Source organism: Pomacea canaliculata, linkage group LG12, assembly GCF_003073045.1.
Source record: "Pomacea canaliculata isolate SZHN2017 linkage group LG12, ASM307304v1, whole genome shotgun sequence".
NCBI classification, from domain to species: Eukaryota; Metazoa; Mollusca; class Gastropoda; order Architaenioglossa; family Ampullariidae; genus Pomacea; species Pomacea canaliculata.
The window spans coordinates 212,826-231,922 of record NC_037601.1 but is presented as its reverse complement, the minus strand read 5'-3'; the positions used below and the strand labels follow the sequence as shown (position 1 = coordinate 231,922).

Below are 19,097 nucleotides of genomic sequence, written 5' to 3'. Positions count from 1 at the left end.
ATTTCTCGAGAAACCGAAACGCTTGCCCTTTATTTAACCATGAGATTGAACTTACCTTTGCTTAGTGTGCTATCATAAGATAGCATACAGATTTAGTTATTGCAGTATTTTCTTGTTGAGGTCTTTATCTTTCTATATAAAACACTACTTTTTCTTATAAAAACTTATTATTAATAGTAATATTGGTGTAGTGCCAAATAATAGCGCAACACGTAAATGTTATCAGGTCATGTGACTGTCCTCGTGGTCACATGATCAATTGGGTAACGAAAGATGGCGGATGAGGAAGAGAGGACACCATTGCTGGCTGGGATAACTAGTTCAGCTGCTCCACCTCCATATTCTCCTACAAGTGATAGTTATGGTGAGTAAAATACAAGGAGAAATTTGCAATAGTGAATTGCAAAGAAAAAAAATGGTGAAAATCTTGAACGATGACATGGGCAAAGCGCTGCCATTTCTTGTTGATTTCTTGCGAACTATAAACACAAAACTGTAAACATAGTAACATGATGAGGACAGTCTGATTTCATTAAAGGTTTGCTGCCGGCTTCATGTCAGGAAACAACTTAAAACAACTTGTGAAAAAAAAACTGAGCTAAAACATTCAGTGAGAACTTATATGTACATAATCTTTATACTAGTACATTAATGTGTATAGATCTTGGCAACGTTTGCTTTTCAGGTAAACTACCCCAGAATATGCTTAACCGATTTTGAGTTGATAGTTATCTTTATATATAGTTGTCCATCATGCCTGTAAAGTCCCAATATTGATGTGACACTGTAGTTAAGATACCAGATTTGGTAATGAAATTACCATTAGTATCCATGTAGAAAGACCACATTACCAATGAGGTGGTACAAAGAGCATTAGGCAGATAACTGGGGCCTGTGAAAGTACCAGGTGAACAGACTAGTGGATAGCAAATCTATAAACTTTACCACAAATTGCATGCTGTGTATAAGCTTTACCAATGTCATGTGGTAATCTTAATGGGGAAGTAACAATTGCCCCAATTATGGTCTAGGGTGGGTTGTTTACTAGCCAGAGACCTATTACATAAGAAAGGGGGGATATATGTGCCAGTGTAGAGGTGTAGTATGAGGCATGAGCACAGAGGTGTTATAGGTGGGAGACAGCCCTAAGTGGTTATAGTAAGCCAAGCGCAGCCAGTCAATTGTAAGGCCAGGTTGACGGGGAGTGGGGGTTAGTCACCTGTCCACCATGCCACAGCAGGTGGAGCAGAGTGTCATTAGGGGGGGGGGGTCATTCTCTTGTTAAGTTTGGCTACTTGATTGGTTGATGAGTGAGTGACCAATGGCATTCCTCAGATGTGTTGTTGCGAATGTGCAAAGTAAAATAGGAAACAGAGAACCAGCAGGACACTTCTCGCCACGACATTAGAGCAACTGGTCAGCAGTCAAAGCAACTTCAGCATCTCTAAGGCCAACTTCACTTTTACCTCAAGACCTAGTCTTAAGCCAAGAGGGCAAGACTCGGGAGGAAGGACTCTTGGGTTAGAGAACCTTGAGCAAGGGGGCGAGTCAGTGACAAGAAACTGTCAGAACTGCATGCTGTCGCCGTGGAAAGTAAAGGGCTATGTGACCAGGACTTGCACTATCTGTGAGAGGTAGACATTTGATGTCAGGGCCACCAGTAGTCATCGTTCTCAAAGGAGGAGAACGTCTGTTAGATTCTCCCACACTCCAAAAAACCAGAGAACTTTGCATAAAGGTCCTGTTTGTTTAGCAGCTGTAAGTGGCATATAATTTTTCGAAGACACTGTGTATGCCCTTGGATAGGGACAAGGCTCGACTCTGACATGGTTGGCAGATTGAGTGGAAACACACTTTTGAGGGAAAGTCATCAAAGTGCTGTGACTGCTGGCTGGACTATTGGTTGCCACCAAACTACTGCTGTTGACCCTCTTATACAAGAACAGATTAACATCAGAGCTAAGTTATGCGCATGTGAGAGTGTAAGGTGACCAGACGTTTCGGGGGCGAAAGCGGGACGCGTGCTGATGATGGTGTCGTCACCGTCAAAAAACGCCGAAAAAAGTGATTTTTAAAGACAATCGGGACATTTGATGGACTTGCCAGAAAGCCAGAAAGCGGGACATTGGGGGTCCCGCCCGATATTCAGGCGGGACACGAGGTCAAAATCGGGACTGTCCCGCCTAAAGCGGGACGTCTGGTCACCTTAGAGAGTGAATGGTTGCTTAGAGAGAGGTAACAGCACTAGAATAGTGGAAGTATGCTTAGCACTGAAAACACTGGGGCTCTCCCTAGACGAGCATTTTATTGTATGTATTTGCATGTTTTTTCTATGTTAAATAAATCTGTTAGTTTTAGATGTTACATCAAATGTTGTGTTCAGGAAACAGCAGGGGTGGGGGCTCATGACCTGCATAGTAAACTAGCTGATCAACGTGTGAGTATTGTACGTAGAGTTTCCCTGCAACTTATGTTGACATGGGTAGTGAGAATTAAAGTTAACTATCACCATGTGCCTGGTTCCCTGGGGCCAGTGTTCATGTTTCAACTTAAAAACCAGGAATGCTGCAATGACCAACAAATACAGACTATGGGACAGCAAATGTATAAGCTTTACCAACAAGCATATGCTGTGTGTGAGCTTTACCAACAGGTACAGACTGTTGGACAGTAAATGTATCAGCTTTACTACCAACTACAGGCTGAACAGACTATAGGAAGCAAATGTGTAAGCTTTACCACCTTCATCACCCCATCAAACTGCATTTTCTTGCTGACCAAAATGGAAAGAAGGATCCAAGCATTCAAAACAAAATGCTTAAGGAGACTCCATATCTATTACAAAGAATACAAGTCCAACAAATTTGTTCAAATCACCCTTGTGGGGCCTCCGTAGACCCTACTTGCCAGAGTGAAATGGCACAAGCTGGTCTGATTCAGCGATATCACCTGGCTTGACAATCTCTTGAAAATGTTCTTCCAGTGATCAGTAGAGGGCAAGAACTGCGACGTTAGACTATAGAAAAACTAGGGGTGAACATGAAGGAATGGACTAACTACTCCATGCAAGAAATGCTTGCTACTGCCCAGGACTGACCCAGATGGCAAGCCATGGCTGCTGCTGCCTCTAGTCTCGTCGCCCCGACAACAGCAGGCCAGTTCTGTGGATGGGCCAGCTTGCTTCAGGATTGGCTGGTACTGATGAAGGGATAGATAATGATGATTTGCATTATTGTATTGTACATTCATGTCAGAGCTAGTGGTTCATGCACCTGTTCCATTCTTCATCATAGCAAAATACATGTGTCACATAATATATGTGTCCGTGCCACCGTTTTTTCACGAACTTGTATTACTGGACAGCTGGCAGATGATTTTTTCCAGTTAACTGCTAAAACAAGGCATTCGACGTCAAAGCTTCCGGTTTATTCACATTCTTTTTTAGGCTCGCCGAGACTAACAGCGGATCACTTCGCAAGAGGCAATGCGTTGCTCTTAGCAGACAGCAATCCACTTAAACACATCCATTTTTTTTTTTTTTAAAGATTATTTTAACCCCTTTGCGACTTACGGACTGCAGGTGTATGTTGAATGTATGGGAGAATGAATGAGAATGTCGGAGGGGAAAGGGTTAACCGTGAGACGAAGTGTTTGGTGAACCCAGCTCAGCAGTAGATTTTTGTCGGGAACGAGGTAGAAAATGTACTTGGGTCCGGAATACCGAAGGAAGAAGACGTGCTTGGGTCACGACATGCAAATCTCCCGAGCTGATAATACAGAGTAGACCTATAGTGACCATTGACGCTGGATGCGGCGCGGTACTGACGCCTAGACCGCTAGACGAGGTGTGGCATCTTTTTCTGTTATTGCTTATGGAATTGTAATAGAACTCACGTAGGTTTTAAAGATGGTAACACTAACATATGAGAGGAAGATGTGTGGATTTGAGAATATCGTTTAGAATAGTAGTATAGTGTAACCTCGAGTTACAGGTTTTAATTGTATGGACTGAAAGAACTGGAGTCATTCTGGATGAGGAAGAATCGCCTCCCAGGACCATTCCTTGATCGCCTTTGGTCCAACACCCAGCAGTAAGTGGGCTAGGAGCACCGTTATCTCCGTGACGTCACCGCGGAGTACCTCGGTAACCTCCTCACCGACACGACCAGTGTGTACTGTACGGCCTTCGCGTGTCGTCAGCCGCCGATATCGAGTTACCCCCAGCGACCACAGAATCTCTTAGCCCACCCACTTCCCGGGGCAAGGATCAACTGGTGGTTTCTACAGGAAGTGTATTGTGTTACATGTATTAGGATTGTATAGTTGGGCAGGAGATGTGGAGGGCGACACCCTAATAGCGATCGAGATGATGAACCGTGAGTAACGTACACGATGGTCGCTAGGGCGGTTATAAGACAGATAATTGAACCGAAACATTAGAAGTGGAACCATATTGCTAAACAGTAGGAAAAGAGTGCGAGGAGTGTATAATCTTCATACTTTGTAAGATGTGACTATGTGTTGAGATTGATCATGGGTCGGTGGGGAGTACCCCGGATGTAAAGATCGTTTAGATGTTCGTAGGTGTAGCCTTTAGAACGCGCGCTGTGTTGAGGCGAATTGTTATGAATAAGTATTTGTCTTGTAGTCTATAAAGACAACTTGACACTTGACAACGAAATGAACATGATGTGGGCACCCTCAGGCAATCGTTTTATTGTGTGTTGAAAGAACGTGCATTTGTCTGGTGCGAGTGTGTTGTTGAGCTGCCCAAGTCGTGACAGCCTTCCTTCTTCCAGTTACTGCATTAGGGTCCCTACTTACTGCTAGCTTCTTTATAATTATAATAGATTTTTGAACCATTAGGATTTAACTGAAGACTTCCCACTTACCAGTACATGTAGTTTATAATCTTAACAGACTTTGGGCTATAGTTAAGTCTTTGAAATCTGCTGTCTTCATCTCTTTTGTTTGTTGGGTGATGGTGGGAGGGAATGAAAACCTTATGCTGTTTGATGCCTAGGCAATTGAATACGTCTTGTGATACTGAAGCCCCACAAAAGAACACTTCGTACACAGTTCTTGGTTATGCTGGTTGTGTTTTCAGCTATTGTTTGCTTACAGAAGGTAAGCTAATGTTGAAAAGTCTTACTTGTGAATATAAAAATCACTTTATGTAAGTAATGATGCACTTGTTTGAATGTCATTGCAGCATCACCAAGCAGTGAAGCATCAGTACCAGCTGTTGAACCAGATGAACTACCCCCACCATATACAGCCACCCCACAGGGGGGCATACCCATGATCAACTGTCGTGTGTGTCAAGCCATGATAAACATTGAGGGCAAGCAGCACTTACATGTGGTCAAGTGTTCTGTGTGTCAAGAAGCCACGGTGATTCATATAGTTAGGCCTTCCACAATTTGCCTTGTGCACATGTATTTGGCCCTTAAAAATCTTATTCTGACCAGCGAAACCTGAAGATCAAGGCAAAAATTAGCACAGTTAGATCAAAATAAATATTAAGCAGCTGACAACTTTTCTGTAGCTGGAAAATCTAAATCTTCAAATTAATTGAAAAGGTAGATAAATGTTTAAAAAAGGTATGTTTGATGCTGGGCCACTTAACCGTTTTCGATTTAAAAAAAAATCTTTCATAACTGACATTCTTATACCATAAGCATGTTTTCATCCACAAAAATGCTTTCACCACTTCTGTCTTCAGCAGACAGTTTAATTAGCACAGTGTTTGCAAAGTACTAAGATTGCTTTATTTTTATGCTAGTTTTATTCGGTGTACTCTAACATAAGAAGAATCCATGCTGTAAGATAGGTGGAGAAAGAATGTCGTTAAAGGGAATGGCAAGGGATGAAACAAATGATGGATACTCTAATTTTTTTAAATATTTTCACCGATTTTCTTGGGCTGATAAAGAATTACTTTCTTAACTATTGTTTCTAAAACAGCTCCAGGGAGGTTTGTGAAGGCTGGAATTTTTGTACACTCTTTCATGAGGGAATACAGGCTGCTGATATTTTATGATACAGTTGTACCTATTTCACATTAAAAGTTTTGAACAATGTTGGGACACTGTTAACCATTTTCGCAACTGGCCATCATAACCATGATTTATAGCTTGCAACATTGCAAAAAGCATGGAAAGCTTGCTGTCTGTTGACAGGCAGAGCTTAGTTAAGGATGTCAACAGACTTGTCTTGGTTGCCTTGTACCTTAAAAACAAACAAAAAAGCAAGGAACCTATGAGGCATTGGCTTCATGTGTTTGCAAGGACCTATAGAAAGATTCTACTTTCAATATAACCAGACAAGTGTTTGCCTGTTTGTTTACTTTTTTATGACTATGATTTTGTTCCAAATTTTATGGCATGATCTCCAAGTCTAGGGTGGCAGTATTGTGTATGACAACTGCACTAATGAAACTGAAAGCAAACACATGCATCCTCATAAACTGGTTAGAGCTGTGTTCCAGAGCTACCTTATTCAAACCCACACTTTTTAACTTAAACAATTTAGCACATCATTCTCACTATTTTAGTGCTATTTTCTAGTTGACTGGCTGATCCTTTAGCCTTTAAGGTTGGCAGATTCGGGCAGAAATCTGAAACAAAAGCCCTATTTGTATGTCAAATTAATAACCCTAACCTCAGCCTTTAATTGCGTTCAGCACATTAGCAAAATAGTTTCCAAACAACATTTTCTCACACTTTTTCCTGCTCAGCCTATTAAAGCCCCACCTCCAGGCAAGAAGTATGTACGATGTCCATGCAACTGCCTTCTGGTATGTCGCAGCACAGCCCAGCGCATAGCATGCCCACGGCCAAACTGGTGAGTTTGTTGCATTATCATGCATCCCTTTAGGACTGCCTGATATCAGAGAGTTAAATGCTTCATTTCTTATAGTTAAAAAGAATCAACACAAAGTTAGAACAGTGCCCATTCATGTCTTTGCTGAGAAGATCATGATATTTATGAGCAGATGCTTAAAAATTGCCTTAATAGTTTTAATAAGCTATTACCTTTTAGAACTAAAAGTGCTGCAAATATAGCTATAGGATTGGCAACACTGTTTCTGTTATCTAAGACCTACTATGAAAGAAAACATCATACAGTGTGATTGCTAGCAATAAAGGGTATGGAAATGATTTATTCTTCAGCATAATTGTTTGTTTTGTTCAGTATACACATGTTTATTTATGCACATCTTTGTATACACGCGCAAATTAATTTGTAAGGGCAGAGGTGTAGACAGATATATGAGAGAATATTTTTGTGCTTGTTAAGCACCAGGAGATAATAATCCTTCACCACCAAAATAAGTACTCATTAAGAAATAAAGCTCATCAGAATAAAATAATTGAGATTTTTTATGTGTGTTGCAGTCAGCGTGTTATAAATGTGGGCACACCGCATTTGACATCAACTGTGCAGTCACCAAACTCCCAGCAGGTGAAGTGTGCGTATTGCCATCAGATGTTTCTCGTAAGCACATTTTTCTGCTTTCATTTTAAATGTACTGACAAACAACTGTACACTCCCACCAACCTGAAATTATTTAAAAAAAATGCGAAGCTGGAATTATTTTTAAAAAAGTTTACTGAGACCAACAAAAGAACTACTTAGTTTCAGACCATAATGCCAACAAAGATACTGAAAGCTTCACCAATGCAATCTTAACCCTAACCCTAATTCAAATTTAGAGTCATCAAAGACAACAATCATCAAAGGCAGATGGCAAGATTACCGTACTAACTGGAGTTCTGAACTCAACACCCTATACAGCAACTTTATCAAAGCCAATGACCTTCCGATAAGCACAGAAGACCAGTTTGCCGTCCTACTTTAAGACATCGAGAACTCTTTCCAAGAGAAGATGTCACCTGTGCATTTGACGAGGTCTGGATTCATGTCTGCATACATGGAGCAGAAGACAAAGCCACCCAGCAGCATCTTTATCTCATTTACAGATGGAGAACCCATATCCATCCTAGCTTTGGGAGAAGTGCCGTGCTCCAGCTTCAAAGCATAAGTCCTTACGATTTCAGAAGCAGCAGTTCCTTTCTGTCAGTGGAAGAATCCCAGGCTGCATCTTCAGAGGCAGCAAGGGAACTCTCCAATCTCTTGACAATGGATCCTGAGCCTTAAAGATGATGATGATGATGATGATGATGATGATGATGTAGTTTTATAACGTGCCAGTTTCCGCATCACAGAGATACGCTCAATGCGCAGTGGTCCACACTGTCAGTAACAGCACCAACAAATATCTGGTGAGCTCCAGTTCATGTTGGCCTTCCAGACAATGAGATTGCAAATCACCTGGCCAAAGAAGGCAACCAGCAACTCATCCAGCACATCCCAGCAGCCTTAGGGAGGTCAAGACACTTCTCCAGAACATAGAGGAGAGTGGATCACTCGGAATGGCAGGTACCATGCTTGCCTGGATTCCATTGAGCAGCGAGACAGAGACCACAGGATGGGTCCAGTGTGAGTGTGGCCAGTTTGCACACAGAATGGCAGAAGGGGAAGAACAAGCAGCTGGGCAAAATACCACAATGAGACTATACAAAATTACAAAAATTCTGTCAGGAAGGAAAAACACCAATGCATGCAGGCAGGTAAAGAATAAGAATGGCAGCGCCATTACTGAGGATGCAGAACAAAGATTTTGCTGGGCAGAACATTTTGAAGAAATCCTGAACCAGCCACCACCAACAACCCTTTTGGACATTACCAAAGTAAACACAAACCCACCAACCAAGGCAGAAATCGTCAAAGCCATCAAGTCTTTGAATGGTGGCAAGGCAGCAGACCCAGATGGCATTTCAAGGCAGACCCAACAGCCACAGAGGAAATGCTGCACCCCCTGCTGCAGAAAATTTGGGAGCAGGAGCAAGCTCCAGCAGACTGGAATCTTGGCTATCTAGGAAAGCTACCCAAGAAAGACAACCTGACCGAGTGCAGCAACTTGTGCGGGATTACGCAATTGTCCGTTGCCAGCGAGGTGGCATTTGTGGATTTTGAGAAGGCTTTTGACTTTGTAGACAGGGAAACCATCTAGAAGTTGACGCAGCACTATGTATTTCCACCAAAGTTCATTGCCATCATCTAGCAGCTGCATGAGGACTCGACATGCCAGGTGATCCACAACAGGATTGGAGTGAGGCAAGGTTGTATGGTCTTGCCGACAATCTTCCTAATCGCCTTGGACTGGATCATGAGAAGAACAACCTCTAACAACAACACAGGTGTTCAGGGGACATTAGCCGTGCAACTTGAGGATCTTGACTTAGGGATGATACCAGCCTGTTGGTTTTTCTTCAGTGGTTGTGCTGTGTCATTTCTTACAATAGACGTCTTCCTCCACTAACGGCCTCTGTCTCCTGTTCTTGAAAACAATCTGGCGATTTCTCTGTGATTGTAAAATTATCCTGATGATCTTACTGCTAGAATTTGGCTAGTTTTCAGTGATTGTTTTTGAGACCAGCATTCATTATTATTATGTTTGTGTTTTTCTTTTTAGTAAAGTGCTTTGAGCCCACCTTTAATGGTGGGGAAAAGTGCTTTATAAATAAGCATATTATTATTATTAAACTCATCATGCAGGGCTGCTCTATTCACAAGGGAGAGTGTCAGAAGCTATGGCTGAAGTGGGGTGGGGATGTGGGTAACCTTTGTGCCTAACTCTGGGGAAGTAACACCTGCTGCTGTGCTGTGGAAGAGGATACGACTGCACAAATGTTAAACAGAGAAGAAAAATTCATATATATACTGACAGATTAGTTGCCAGTTATGCAACATGCCACCTGTTTAGTAACTTCCAGGTGCGATTGATTTACATACAAGGTACTGTCTGCTGAAACAACAGGACAAATGTCCCAAGGTTTTTATCTGACACTTTTGGCAGTATTGTCAGACACCTCAACACTTTGGATCTAAGAAAGTCTTACATAGATGTCTGCTTGAAGATGGTTTAGATGATGTGTTGATAACTTGATGTGCCATAAGTATTTTTATATGCCAGAAGATTAGAAATATTAAATTTTAGTGTTCTGTTGTGAGTGCTGAGCTATAGGCCTTTTCTTGGTGTGCAGTTCAGTGTGGTCGCAAGAGCACTTGCCAGATGCCCTCACTGTAGAAAGGTGTAAGTAGCTGATTTTAAAGCTGCTGCTGCTACAAAGATCTATTACTACAAAGCTTTGTGAAATATTTGTATATGTCTGCTTATTGTCTTAACGAACAGAATTGAAAGCTGAGGATTTACCATCTTTTCCATATTCATATTTTATTAAAGCTTTCTCTAATGCGTATTGTTTAATCAAAGGAAAGTAATGATCCTTGTATTTGATGTTTTTATTAGCATCTATTATTAGAGACTTGTCAGAGTGCACAATTATTTTTCAAATGGTAAAGGATACTAATTTATACATGTTAAAATCATGTAAGAAAGCTTCTAATTGTGTACAATTGCAGGGTGATTAGATTAGATTATTGCCCGTTATGCTGGTCGGCACGTAGGGCAGCGACAAAGGTCCTCCACTTTTGCCTGTCCTGGGCTAGCTTCCCCACAGTACCCCAGCTGAGGTTTAGGGTCTTCATGTCTGCCTCCACAGTTTGGCGCCAGGTGATCTTGGGCCGGCCTCGCTTGCGTTTTCCTTCTGGCGTCCAGTGTAAGGCAGTTTTTGTGATGGAGTTGCTCCCGCCTCGGAGGACGTGACCAATCCAGCGCCATCGCTTCTTCATCAGGATGGTGGCCATACTCTCCTGCCCGCACTGGGCAAGTAGTTCTTCGTTGGAGATTGTCCTTGGCCAGAAGATGCCCAGGATTCTTTGCAGGCTTTTGGTGTGGAAGACTGACAGTTTGTTGAGGTCGCTGTTAGTCATTCGCCAGCACTCCGAGCCATACAGTAGAGTGGACATGACCAGACTCTGGTAAATTCTCAGCTTGGTATTGATGCTGTACTGTGTCGACTTCCAGATGTTGCGTAGGCTACAAAAGATGCCCCTGCCTTTGCTCAGTCTGCTCTGGATGTCACGGCCTGCTCCTCCATCTTGCGTGACCACACTGCCCAAGTAGGTGAAGCTTTCAACCATCGGCAGGTCTTCTCCCTCTATGCTGATCGGTGTTGTATTGATGGTGTTCAGGGTCATCACTTCTGTCTTTATCCGGCTGATGTGCAGTCCGACCTGCTGCGCAAAAGTGTGCAGGCGAGTCGTCTTCTCCTGCATGTGCCTGTGGGTGTGTGACAGCAGGGCCAGGTCGTCGGCAAAGTCTAGGTCTTCTAAGTTCGTGGAGAGTGTCCATCGTATGCCCCTTGGTTCATCTTCCGTTGTATGGCGCGTTACCCAGTCAATGACAAGGTTAAAGAGCAGGGAAGATATCACGCAGCCCTGTCTCACTCCAGTCCCGACCTCAAAGTAGATGTCACTGTTTCCAACACAGCATGAAAAGTTCGCATAGAAGCTTTTGATCAGCAGTACAATTTCCATTGGTATTCCGTATGCTCTCAGGATGTGCCAAAGGCTCTCTCTATGGATGCTGTCAAAAGCCTTCTGGAAATCTACGAAGTTAATATAAAGCTGCCTCTGCCACTCTGTGCACTGTTCTATGATGTTCTATGCGAATATCTGGTCGGTTAATTGCAGGGTGGGGCTGGTCTAAATACAAAATTGTTCTGGCCTTATGTGTGTGATAAAATAAAGGGTTAGGTGAGAAGTCTCATTTATGTCAGATATTTTATAATAAATTTGACATCTTCTTCTTGTTCCTAATCACCCCCAGTGGAGCATAGGTCTGCAACTACAATAAATTTGACATAGTAGAGCTAATATTTCATCTTTACTTGTTATCATATATCATTGATGCAGAAATTGATGGTGATGCAGCTTCTTGACATCAGAGATAAAGGATCCTGACAATAAACATATATTAAAACATTAACTCAGGACTTCTGCTAAGGCTAAATTCTTTGGGGTCCCAGGGACCCCTTCTTCAGATTTTTAAGGGGTCCCTGTTCTTTGCCCAAATTTGAAGGGGACCCCATTGACGAAAATTGAAGGGGTCCTCCGAACTATTAATGCGTACTGTATGCATTTTTTTTGCATAAGCAGAAGCCCTGTTAACTCATTCGCAATGCAGTGATGTGTTGGAGCTACTTACCCTGGAATTCACAAAAATAACCCATTTTTTGAAAACTACTTAAAAAAATATAACAGATTCATAAGAAGTATACAAAATAAGCAGAAACCAACTGCTCCTACCTAAATTCATGCTGAAAGTGTACTGTTTTGCAAGTCCAGAAGGAAGAATGTCATATGGAATTTTGAAAAAGTTTTCTGCCAGTAGCCTTGTACTGCTTGTACCAGTTCTGCTGAATTTGTAAAATTTTCATCAAATCTTCAAATTAATGAATTACCTGAAAATGAAGGCTCGTCGATTCTACTGCCTTCTTGATTTTCATTTTCATTGGGTAAACCTTATCATGTCTAAGAAGTCACAAGCTATTTTAACTGTGCAGTACTTGGTGTGTACAGTTCTGCTTGACGCCATTTTTGCAGTAAAAGGGGGGATGGGATGGGAAATTACAAAAAGTTTTTACAAAAGTAATTTCTGTTTATGGTCTAAGGAAGATGACTGTGTTTGGAAATGGTTCATTTAGTGTGTTGATTTTATTTACATTTCTTATTAATGATAATTTTTAAAAATAACAGCACACATGTGAAGGCATTCTGTAAGCACTGAGCTTAAGCAATCTATGCATGAAGGTATTAGAATGAGTTAACACAAATACTTTTTTCTAAAGATCCCTAATAGTTTTGAATAGGTCCGAAAGAAATCATATTACATTTTTGTGAAAGTTGTGCAGTCTTTTAAACCATCAGTACCTTTTACCTTAATTCTTGTCTGACTTAGGTTTATGTTTTAGCTTGTGAATTGTCTCTAGTCATATGTTATACAAATAATTGTGAACAGAACATATTTCTGTTAATTTCCTTGTATACTCAGGATCTGCTACATTATCATTCCCAAGATTTCTTGCATTCACAGGTCATCAGTTGGTTACAATTCTGTCCGTGTGCGAGGCATCATCTGTCTGGTGCTTGGACTGGCCTTAATTAGTGCTGGCATTGGGGTCACGGTGAGTTGCTTTGTCAGTTATAATCATTTCTGTGCCTTCATTCATTAACTCCTTGTCTAGCATAAGCACAGAGTAAATCCTAGACACTACATATTTAAGCATTCAGCAATTAGATTTGTTAGGAAATGTCATGCACTTAAACAGTCTAACAAAGACAGAGGGGTGGGTCATAATTATCCTCATCCAAAGAGTAAATTTCATCAGAAATTATCATCATGCTGCTTAACTATATGGCTGGGTTGTCAGAATATCTGTGTTTTGCTAGGTTGTCTAAAGTTGACAAGCCTGATTATGGAGGTTAACAGTTATTTCATAAATAGAAATGAAAGAGATATACTTGAATTACAGAATGTTAAATGAATTGTTTACTATGGAATGTTACTCTAAAACTTTGCCTCTGTCTGTCTACATTTATTCAGACTGTAATTTCATTCTTTAAAAAAAGCAACTTCCTGGTTAATAGGGGTAGACAAGAAAAGATTGTAGACTTTGCCTTGGTGAAAATGTTTGAGAGGCTAACCCTAACCCTTATATCTTTCAATGTAACAAGTTGTAAATGTAAAAATGTCATACTTTCTTACTACATTAAATATGGGAATGCCTGTAAGTTACAAAAATTTTTCTCCATAAAACTATGAAAGTGTTGTTTAATCTGGCCAGTTTCCACCTGTTGGAAACAAGTGAGAAAGGAAAAAGAGATGTAGAGTTTGAGAAGTTATTACTATGACACTAGGTATGATGCTGAAGAAGATAGTACTTCTTTAATACTAGGTATGATACTGCCATGATATTACTATGATACTGACATGAAGATGATGTTAATGGTGTGATGCTAAGTATGATTAATTGCTACTATGATAATGACAACTATTGATGGTGGGGAGGAGTGAAGACAGGGTTATGCTGACACGGCATTGTTTTTTTAAATTTTTTTTTATATAAATTTTTTTATATTCTCATTGGAGTGATGAAAAATACTCTTGGAGTTTTTTTGGGTTTTTTTTTGTGTGGCATATTTCATAACATCATTAACTTTTGTGTACAGGTTGGAACTTATGAAATGGCCAAATCAAATGGTGGGATCTATGTTGTTTGGATTGGTGAGTTACAGGCAATGTTGATATCAACTTGATGCAATAAAATACTGAATAATTGCTCTCAAGAACATTTGTAAACACAAATTGGGATTCATTTTAGCTTAAAATATAATTTTTTTTCATTCTAGGGAGGTGCAAAAATTCTTATTTTGGAGAGCAAGATCATAACATTTGAAAACAAAAGTGGGAAGTGGAAAGCAATGTCAATCAGCCTATGTTTATGTGTTGGTGGGTGCATATGCATGCAATTCTTGTAGTTTGCATGCACCATGCCTCTTTAGGTACAGGGAAGACGATTTGCTGAACCTGCTTGATTGTGTTGGTCTTTGCTTTCAGGTGCATTCATCTCCGGGCTCATTTTTGTGATCAGATCAATCTTCTACATGATGATTAGGACCAGTACTGTAGTGTCATCTCACTGAAGGTCCTCTCATATCTTACCAAAAGTTTCATCCTTACCATGAGGTTGCTGTCCCACTAAGTTCAACAGATGAAATACTCCAACTACCCGCCTCCCCTACCACATGCTTTCTGTGTGCAGGCTTACTAAAATATCTTCAAAAACAAAAGACTCTTTTTTTTGTAAATTGAAACTCTGTCAGTTTTTCAATAGACTGAGTAGAAAATATGAATCTTCTTTGCATTCAGTAGGTCAAACAAGAAATAACTGGAAGTGTAGAGAATACATACTCAGATGTGAACCTTTGGTATGCATTGAGAGATTTTCATATCTGGTGTGACTGTCCTAAATTCAAAATAAATTTTACATCCAGGTTGTTTTTACCCATGAACTTGTCTGAAAGCTTGTGGCTGGTACCATATATTCACAAAATGGATCTTGGAAAAAGTATATTGAAAATAAAGCATGCCAAAGTTTAAAACACAGGAGTGCAATATAGTTTTCTCCCCCAAAACTGTATTTCCTTACAGGTGCTTGGTATTTATTTGCATAAAAAGTTGCCATTATAATGTGGGTATTTTATTTAAAAATGTGTTCCCAACAAGAAGAGATTTTTTTTGTATGAAAGGCTAAACATTCCACTTTTGGGGGTTTAACATTGGCATTGTAGTTTTTGCTGAAGGGCATTCCTTTACCATAAACTGTGAAATGATGAAGCAATTTACATATACTTTTGCACTTTAGAGCAGTTTGTCAAAATAATTTTTGCCAGAATGATAAAAGCCAGTAGTTACATGTTTTGTTGTAGATAACTTCTAAACTATATGAGAGTTAAAGAAAAAGGCAAAAGAAGACAAAAATACTTGTGCACGTGTGTGTGCTTTCTGTTAAGGCATGTTGATTGAGAATTTGTAACAAAGGCTTTCCTGATTTCTGTCTACTAAACAGCTGTGAAACTTTTTTGCAAACAGTTTTGTAACTGTAGCTGTTGTCTTTACATTATTTTTGGTTGTTTATGCTGCTGAGAATAGACATTATGTGCATAAAAATTTGCAATCTTAGTCTCTTTATACTTTCTGTTAGGGAAGTGGCACAGTTAATTAACTCGGATGACTAGTATCTGCACCATGCATAATGATCATTTAGAAGTTGCCTAGCAGGTACTGTGTTTACTTATTCAGTCACTTACACCATTTAGAAAATAAGACAAGCCACCCACCATTCATTCATGGCAAACAACAGTCAGGCAAAGCTAGACAATAGGAGAAGAAAGGAGGATTCAGGGTTTATAGCAGAAATGTTTACTTCCATTCTGCAAGAATTTTGTTTTTGTATGAAGATTTTCTGTTCTTTCTTTGGGTGCTTTATTTCTGTTTAACAAGGCATATGTGTTTGGATTGAGATGGGTGTTGCTGTCATGAGTAAGTGGACTGACACCTTAATTGAAAGAGAGTCCTTTTTTCATAAATTATTATAATCTGATATCATAAAAACATATCTGCATTATGTCAATTTTTGCAAATATTGCCTTTCAAAAAAGAAATCTTTTGTGCTATATATGTCTTGGAAGTTCTGTTTTAAATGTTTCACTTATTTCGTTATTAATATACATGTTTATGATTTTATGACTTAACCTCTGCTGTTCAAATGACTGTGAGTTACCCCGAAATTCCCTTTTATTATTTTTTTTCTTGTTTATTATTTATATATTTGTCATGCTATCAGGGTTTCTTTTAGACACCTAGTGCATATCATGACTACCAGTATTGCTCTTATGATGTTAAAGCCCTCGTTTTGGTGAGGAGGGGGAGCTTGGGGGTAGAGGTTGGAGCAGTCCTTTTACTTTTAGCCTTTTTGAAAATATTTGTTGGAGTTGCTTAGTTCTTTTTTATTATTCTTGTGAATTTTGGCAAGGCTGTCAACAAAATGTGATGTCAACTAATCACCAAAGACTGAAAAACTATGTCGAACCCACCAATTTTCTCAGGTTCAAAAAGAAGTTTGCTTGCTACTTAAATTTTAAGATTTTTTTACAAATATTTTTTAGAGTAAGAACAAAAACCAGAATCAAAACATTTTGCTGCAGCATTGTTATTACCTTTTTCTGGACTCTTGCTTGATAGCTTATCTCCTGTGTTGTTCCCCTTGTTGCAGCCATGTGGCACCTTGACCTGAATATCTGTACTCACAGTTGATCATGAAGTTCTCGCTGTTTTTTTTTTTTGTTTTTTTTTTAAAAAACAAGGTTTGTTTTATCAAATGGGATTGTCAACAGGATTGCAGGTGACTGTTAAACGGATTGATGGAGAAAACTTAAATCGTGAGTTGTATTAACCAGGCAGTTACAACATGCGACTATTCTTGCACATTACTGTAGTTTCATCGATTGTGATGAAATGTGGACAGTCATGCCTAGCGCTTTTAACCCTTCTTTGACGGTGGGGAAAAGTGCTATACAAATCAACATATTATTATTATTAAATGGCGTTGGATCTTTTAATAATTTTTCTATACACAACTACAAGATTCTGTTTGCCGCTATTAAGACATTAAACCTGACATTTTTACGAATGAGTGACCATAAAGATTGTTAGGCTTTTGCAGTCTATACAGGTCTTGAAAGGCTGCTTAACATAGAACAAAAAATAAAACTTCAAAATTGTCTCCAAATGAACATTCCTTGAATCATTTGTGGCATATGTCATATCACTGTGCCTGTGTTTTCTGAGTTCATCAGAATTAAATGCTACGTTTGCTATTGCACAAATCTGTAGTTTGTGGTTCAATGTGGATACACCCAACAGTTTTCACTGAGAACATGAGATACTGTGGTTTCATTTATTAAGGAGAAAGATTGTCTTACCAGCATAGCTTTTCATTTGATTTTAAAAGGGAATGTGTAAGCATGGATAATGCATTTTGTGTGCTTTTAAAATTTAATTATATTTGTGATAAATGAATTCAAACAGAAATAAGCTGCATGTTTCATATTCTGTGTGAATGCATCCACACTTGAAAAACTCAACAACTCTTTTCATAGTGAGTACTGTTTTAAAATTTATTGATGGCTAAACTGAAAGAATATGCCTATATTGAAAATATTTTAAAATTAGAGTATACATTCATTTATTCATCTCTTGACTGATACCAATTAACAAATGACTTTTCTGGTCCACCCATACTGGTTGTTGTGGCAACAACTGGATAGCTGCAGCAGCTGACAAGGCTTGCCACACATCCTGTCTTGAGCAGCAGCTAGTAGGTCTTGCATGGTATGGCCAGTCCAAAGTGTCTACAATTTTGATAATGGGCATCTCCTATCAGGAGAGTTTTATCACATGCAGGACCAACAGATTGGGGCTGTCCTTTATCCTGTGTGAATGTTGATCGTATGTAAGTTTGACAGGACTGTGAAGGTCTTCCTGGGGTATGTATATGTGATGGTATTGTTGTTTGTTGTGCTTCTGTTTTCTTATAGAGCTGCTACTGATTGCACTTGTGATATATAAAGTCTTATCATTGTGTTAGTTTGGCATTTTTTTCTCTGCCTCTGCATGTGAAGGATGGTCTTATGAGGAGTGTTGTCAGATGAGTTGGGCAGTCCAGACCAGCTTGTGCTTGTCAAGAAGCAACAGTCAAAGATCCATTCATCTGTGTGCCTGGCTGGTCTGTAGCCAGTTTCTTTTGTTGGCAGTTCCTCAGTGGTGATGTTGAGGCAATTCTTGATTACTTTCAGCATGATTTTCCTTAGGCTTATGGTTCTGTAGTTTTGGCAGCTTACTGTTTCCTTTCTTGGGAAGGGGTATCAAGTGATTGCATCCATTCTTAGCATTCCTAAATTCTCTGGCAATTTACCATTGCATGTAGGAGTATGAAAATGTCTTGTTAAACACAGTTTGCATTGACTAGTCAAGAAACAACATTAAAGTTTTAGTGGCAAGTTATCATAATGAGGTTTCTTCATTTTCGTGGGTTTTAATAATTGTATATTGGTAAAGCTTTTTTAATCTCAAAGATGATTTGTGCAATAACATCAGTGGTTTTTGTCTCAGCTGCAAAATCGTGATTCTTAAGAAAAAAAAAGGTTGTGTGCAACAATACTTTAATCTAGCACACTTTCTGTGTTGTTTTGGAATTTTGTTTACCATACATTTTGGACTTTTCTTGTTAATTTGTTAATTTGAATAAAATAAAATGTTTCCCTTTTCCTGACTTCACTCAGTATGTGGTGTGGTATTTGTATGTGTGCCCTTAACAACACACTATTTAATCTTTGTCGATATCTTCTGATCATCCTGTTTTATTGTAGGTTGGATTAAAAAAATTTTTTTTGTTTTGTCAACACTTAAGAACACAAATGTTCAATCATGATCCAACTTTGTCACCTTTTCATCATTAAGAAGAATTGTATTACACTTTTCTGAAAATGTGTTCACTATAATC

The 19,097-nt window shown here is 39.5% G+C and overlaps 1 protein-coding gene across 2 annotated transcripts; it reads left to right on the top strand.

Annotated features, from left to right (window-relative positions):
- Nucleotides 1-226: 226 nt before the first annotated feature.
- On the top strand, nucleotides 227-18,861 carry LOC112576610 (type 1 phosphatidylinositol 4,5-bisphosphate 4-phosphatase-like). 2 transcript variants are annotated; one of them, XM_025259191.1, is made up of 8 exons: nucleotides 227-364; nucleotides 5,213-5,394; nucleotides 6,740-6,846; nucleotides 7,401-7,500; nucleotides 10,113-10,162; nucleotides 13,067-13,157; nucleotides 14,203-14,257; nucleotides 14,591-18,861. In XM_025259191.1, exons 1-8 carry the CDS (start codon nucleotides 274-276, stop codon nucleotides 14,674-14,676), a joined length of 762 nt encoding a protein of 253 aa, XP_025114976.1. In that variant the 5' UTR covers nucleotides 227-273; the 3' UTR covers nucleotides 14,677-18,861. The 2 variants fall into 2 exon arrangements, with proteins under 2 accessions (XP_025114976.1, XP_025114978.1); XM_025259193.1 differs by lacking the exon at nucleotides 227-364 and adding an exon at nucleotides 3,607-4,376.
- Nucleotides 18,862-19,097: the final 236 nt, after the last annotated feature.

Excerpts from the sequence above, each read along its gene's own strand:
- LOC112576610 (XM_025259191.1), top strand. The coding sequence starts at position 274 with ATGGCGGATGAGGAAGAGAGGACACCATTGCTGGCTGGGATAACTAGT. Across the intron at positions 365-5,212 it reads TCCTACAAGTGATAGTTATG|CATCACCAAGCAGTGAAGCA; the intron begins GTGAGTAAAATA and ends ATGTCATTGCAG. Across the intron at positions 13,158-14,202 it reads GTGCTGGCATTGGGGTCACG|GTTGGAACTTATGAAATGGC; the intron begins GTGAGTTGCTTT and ends TTTTGTGTACAG.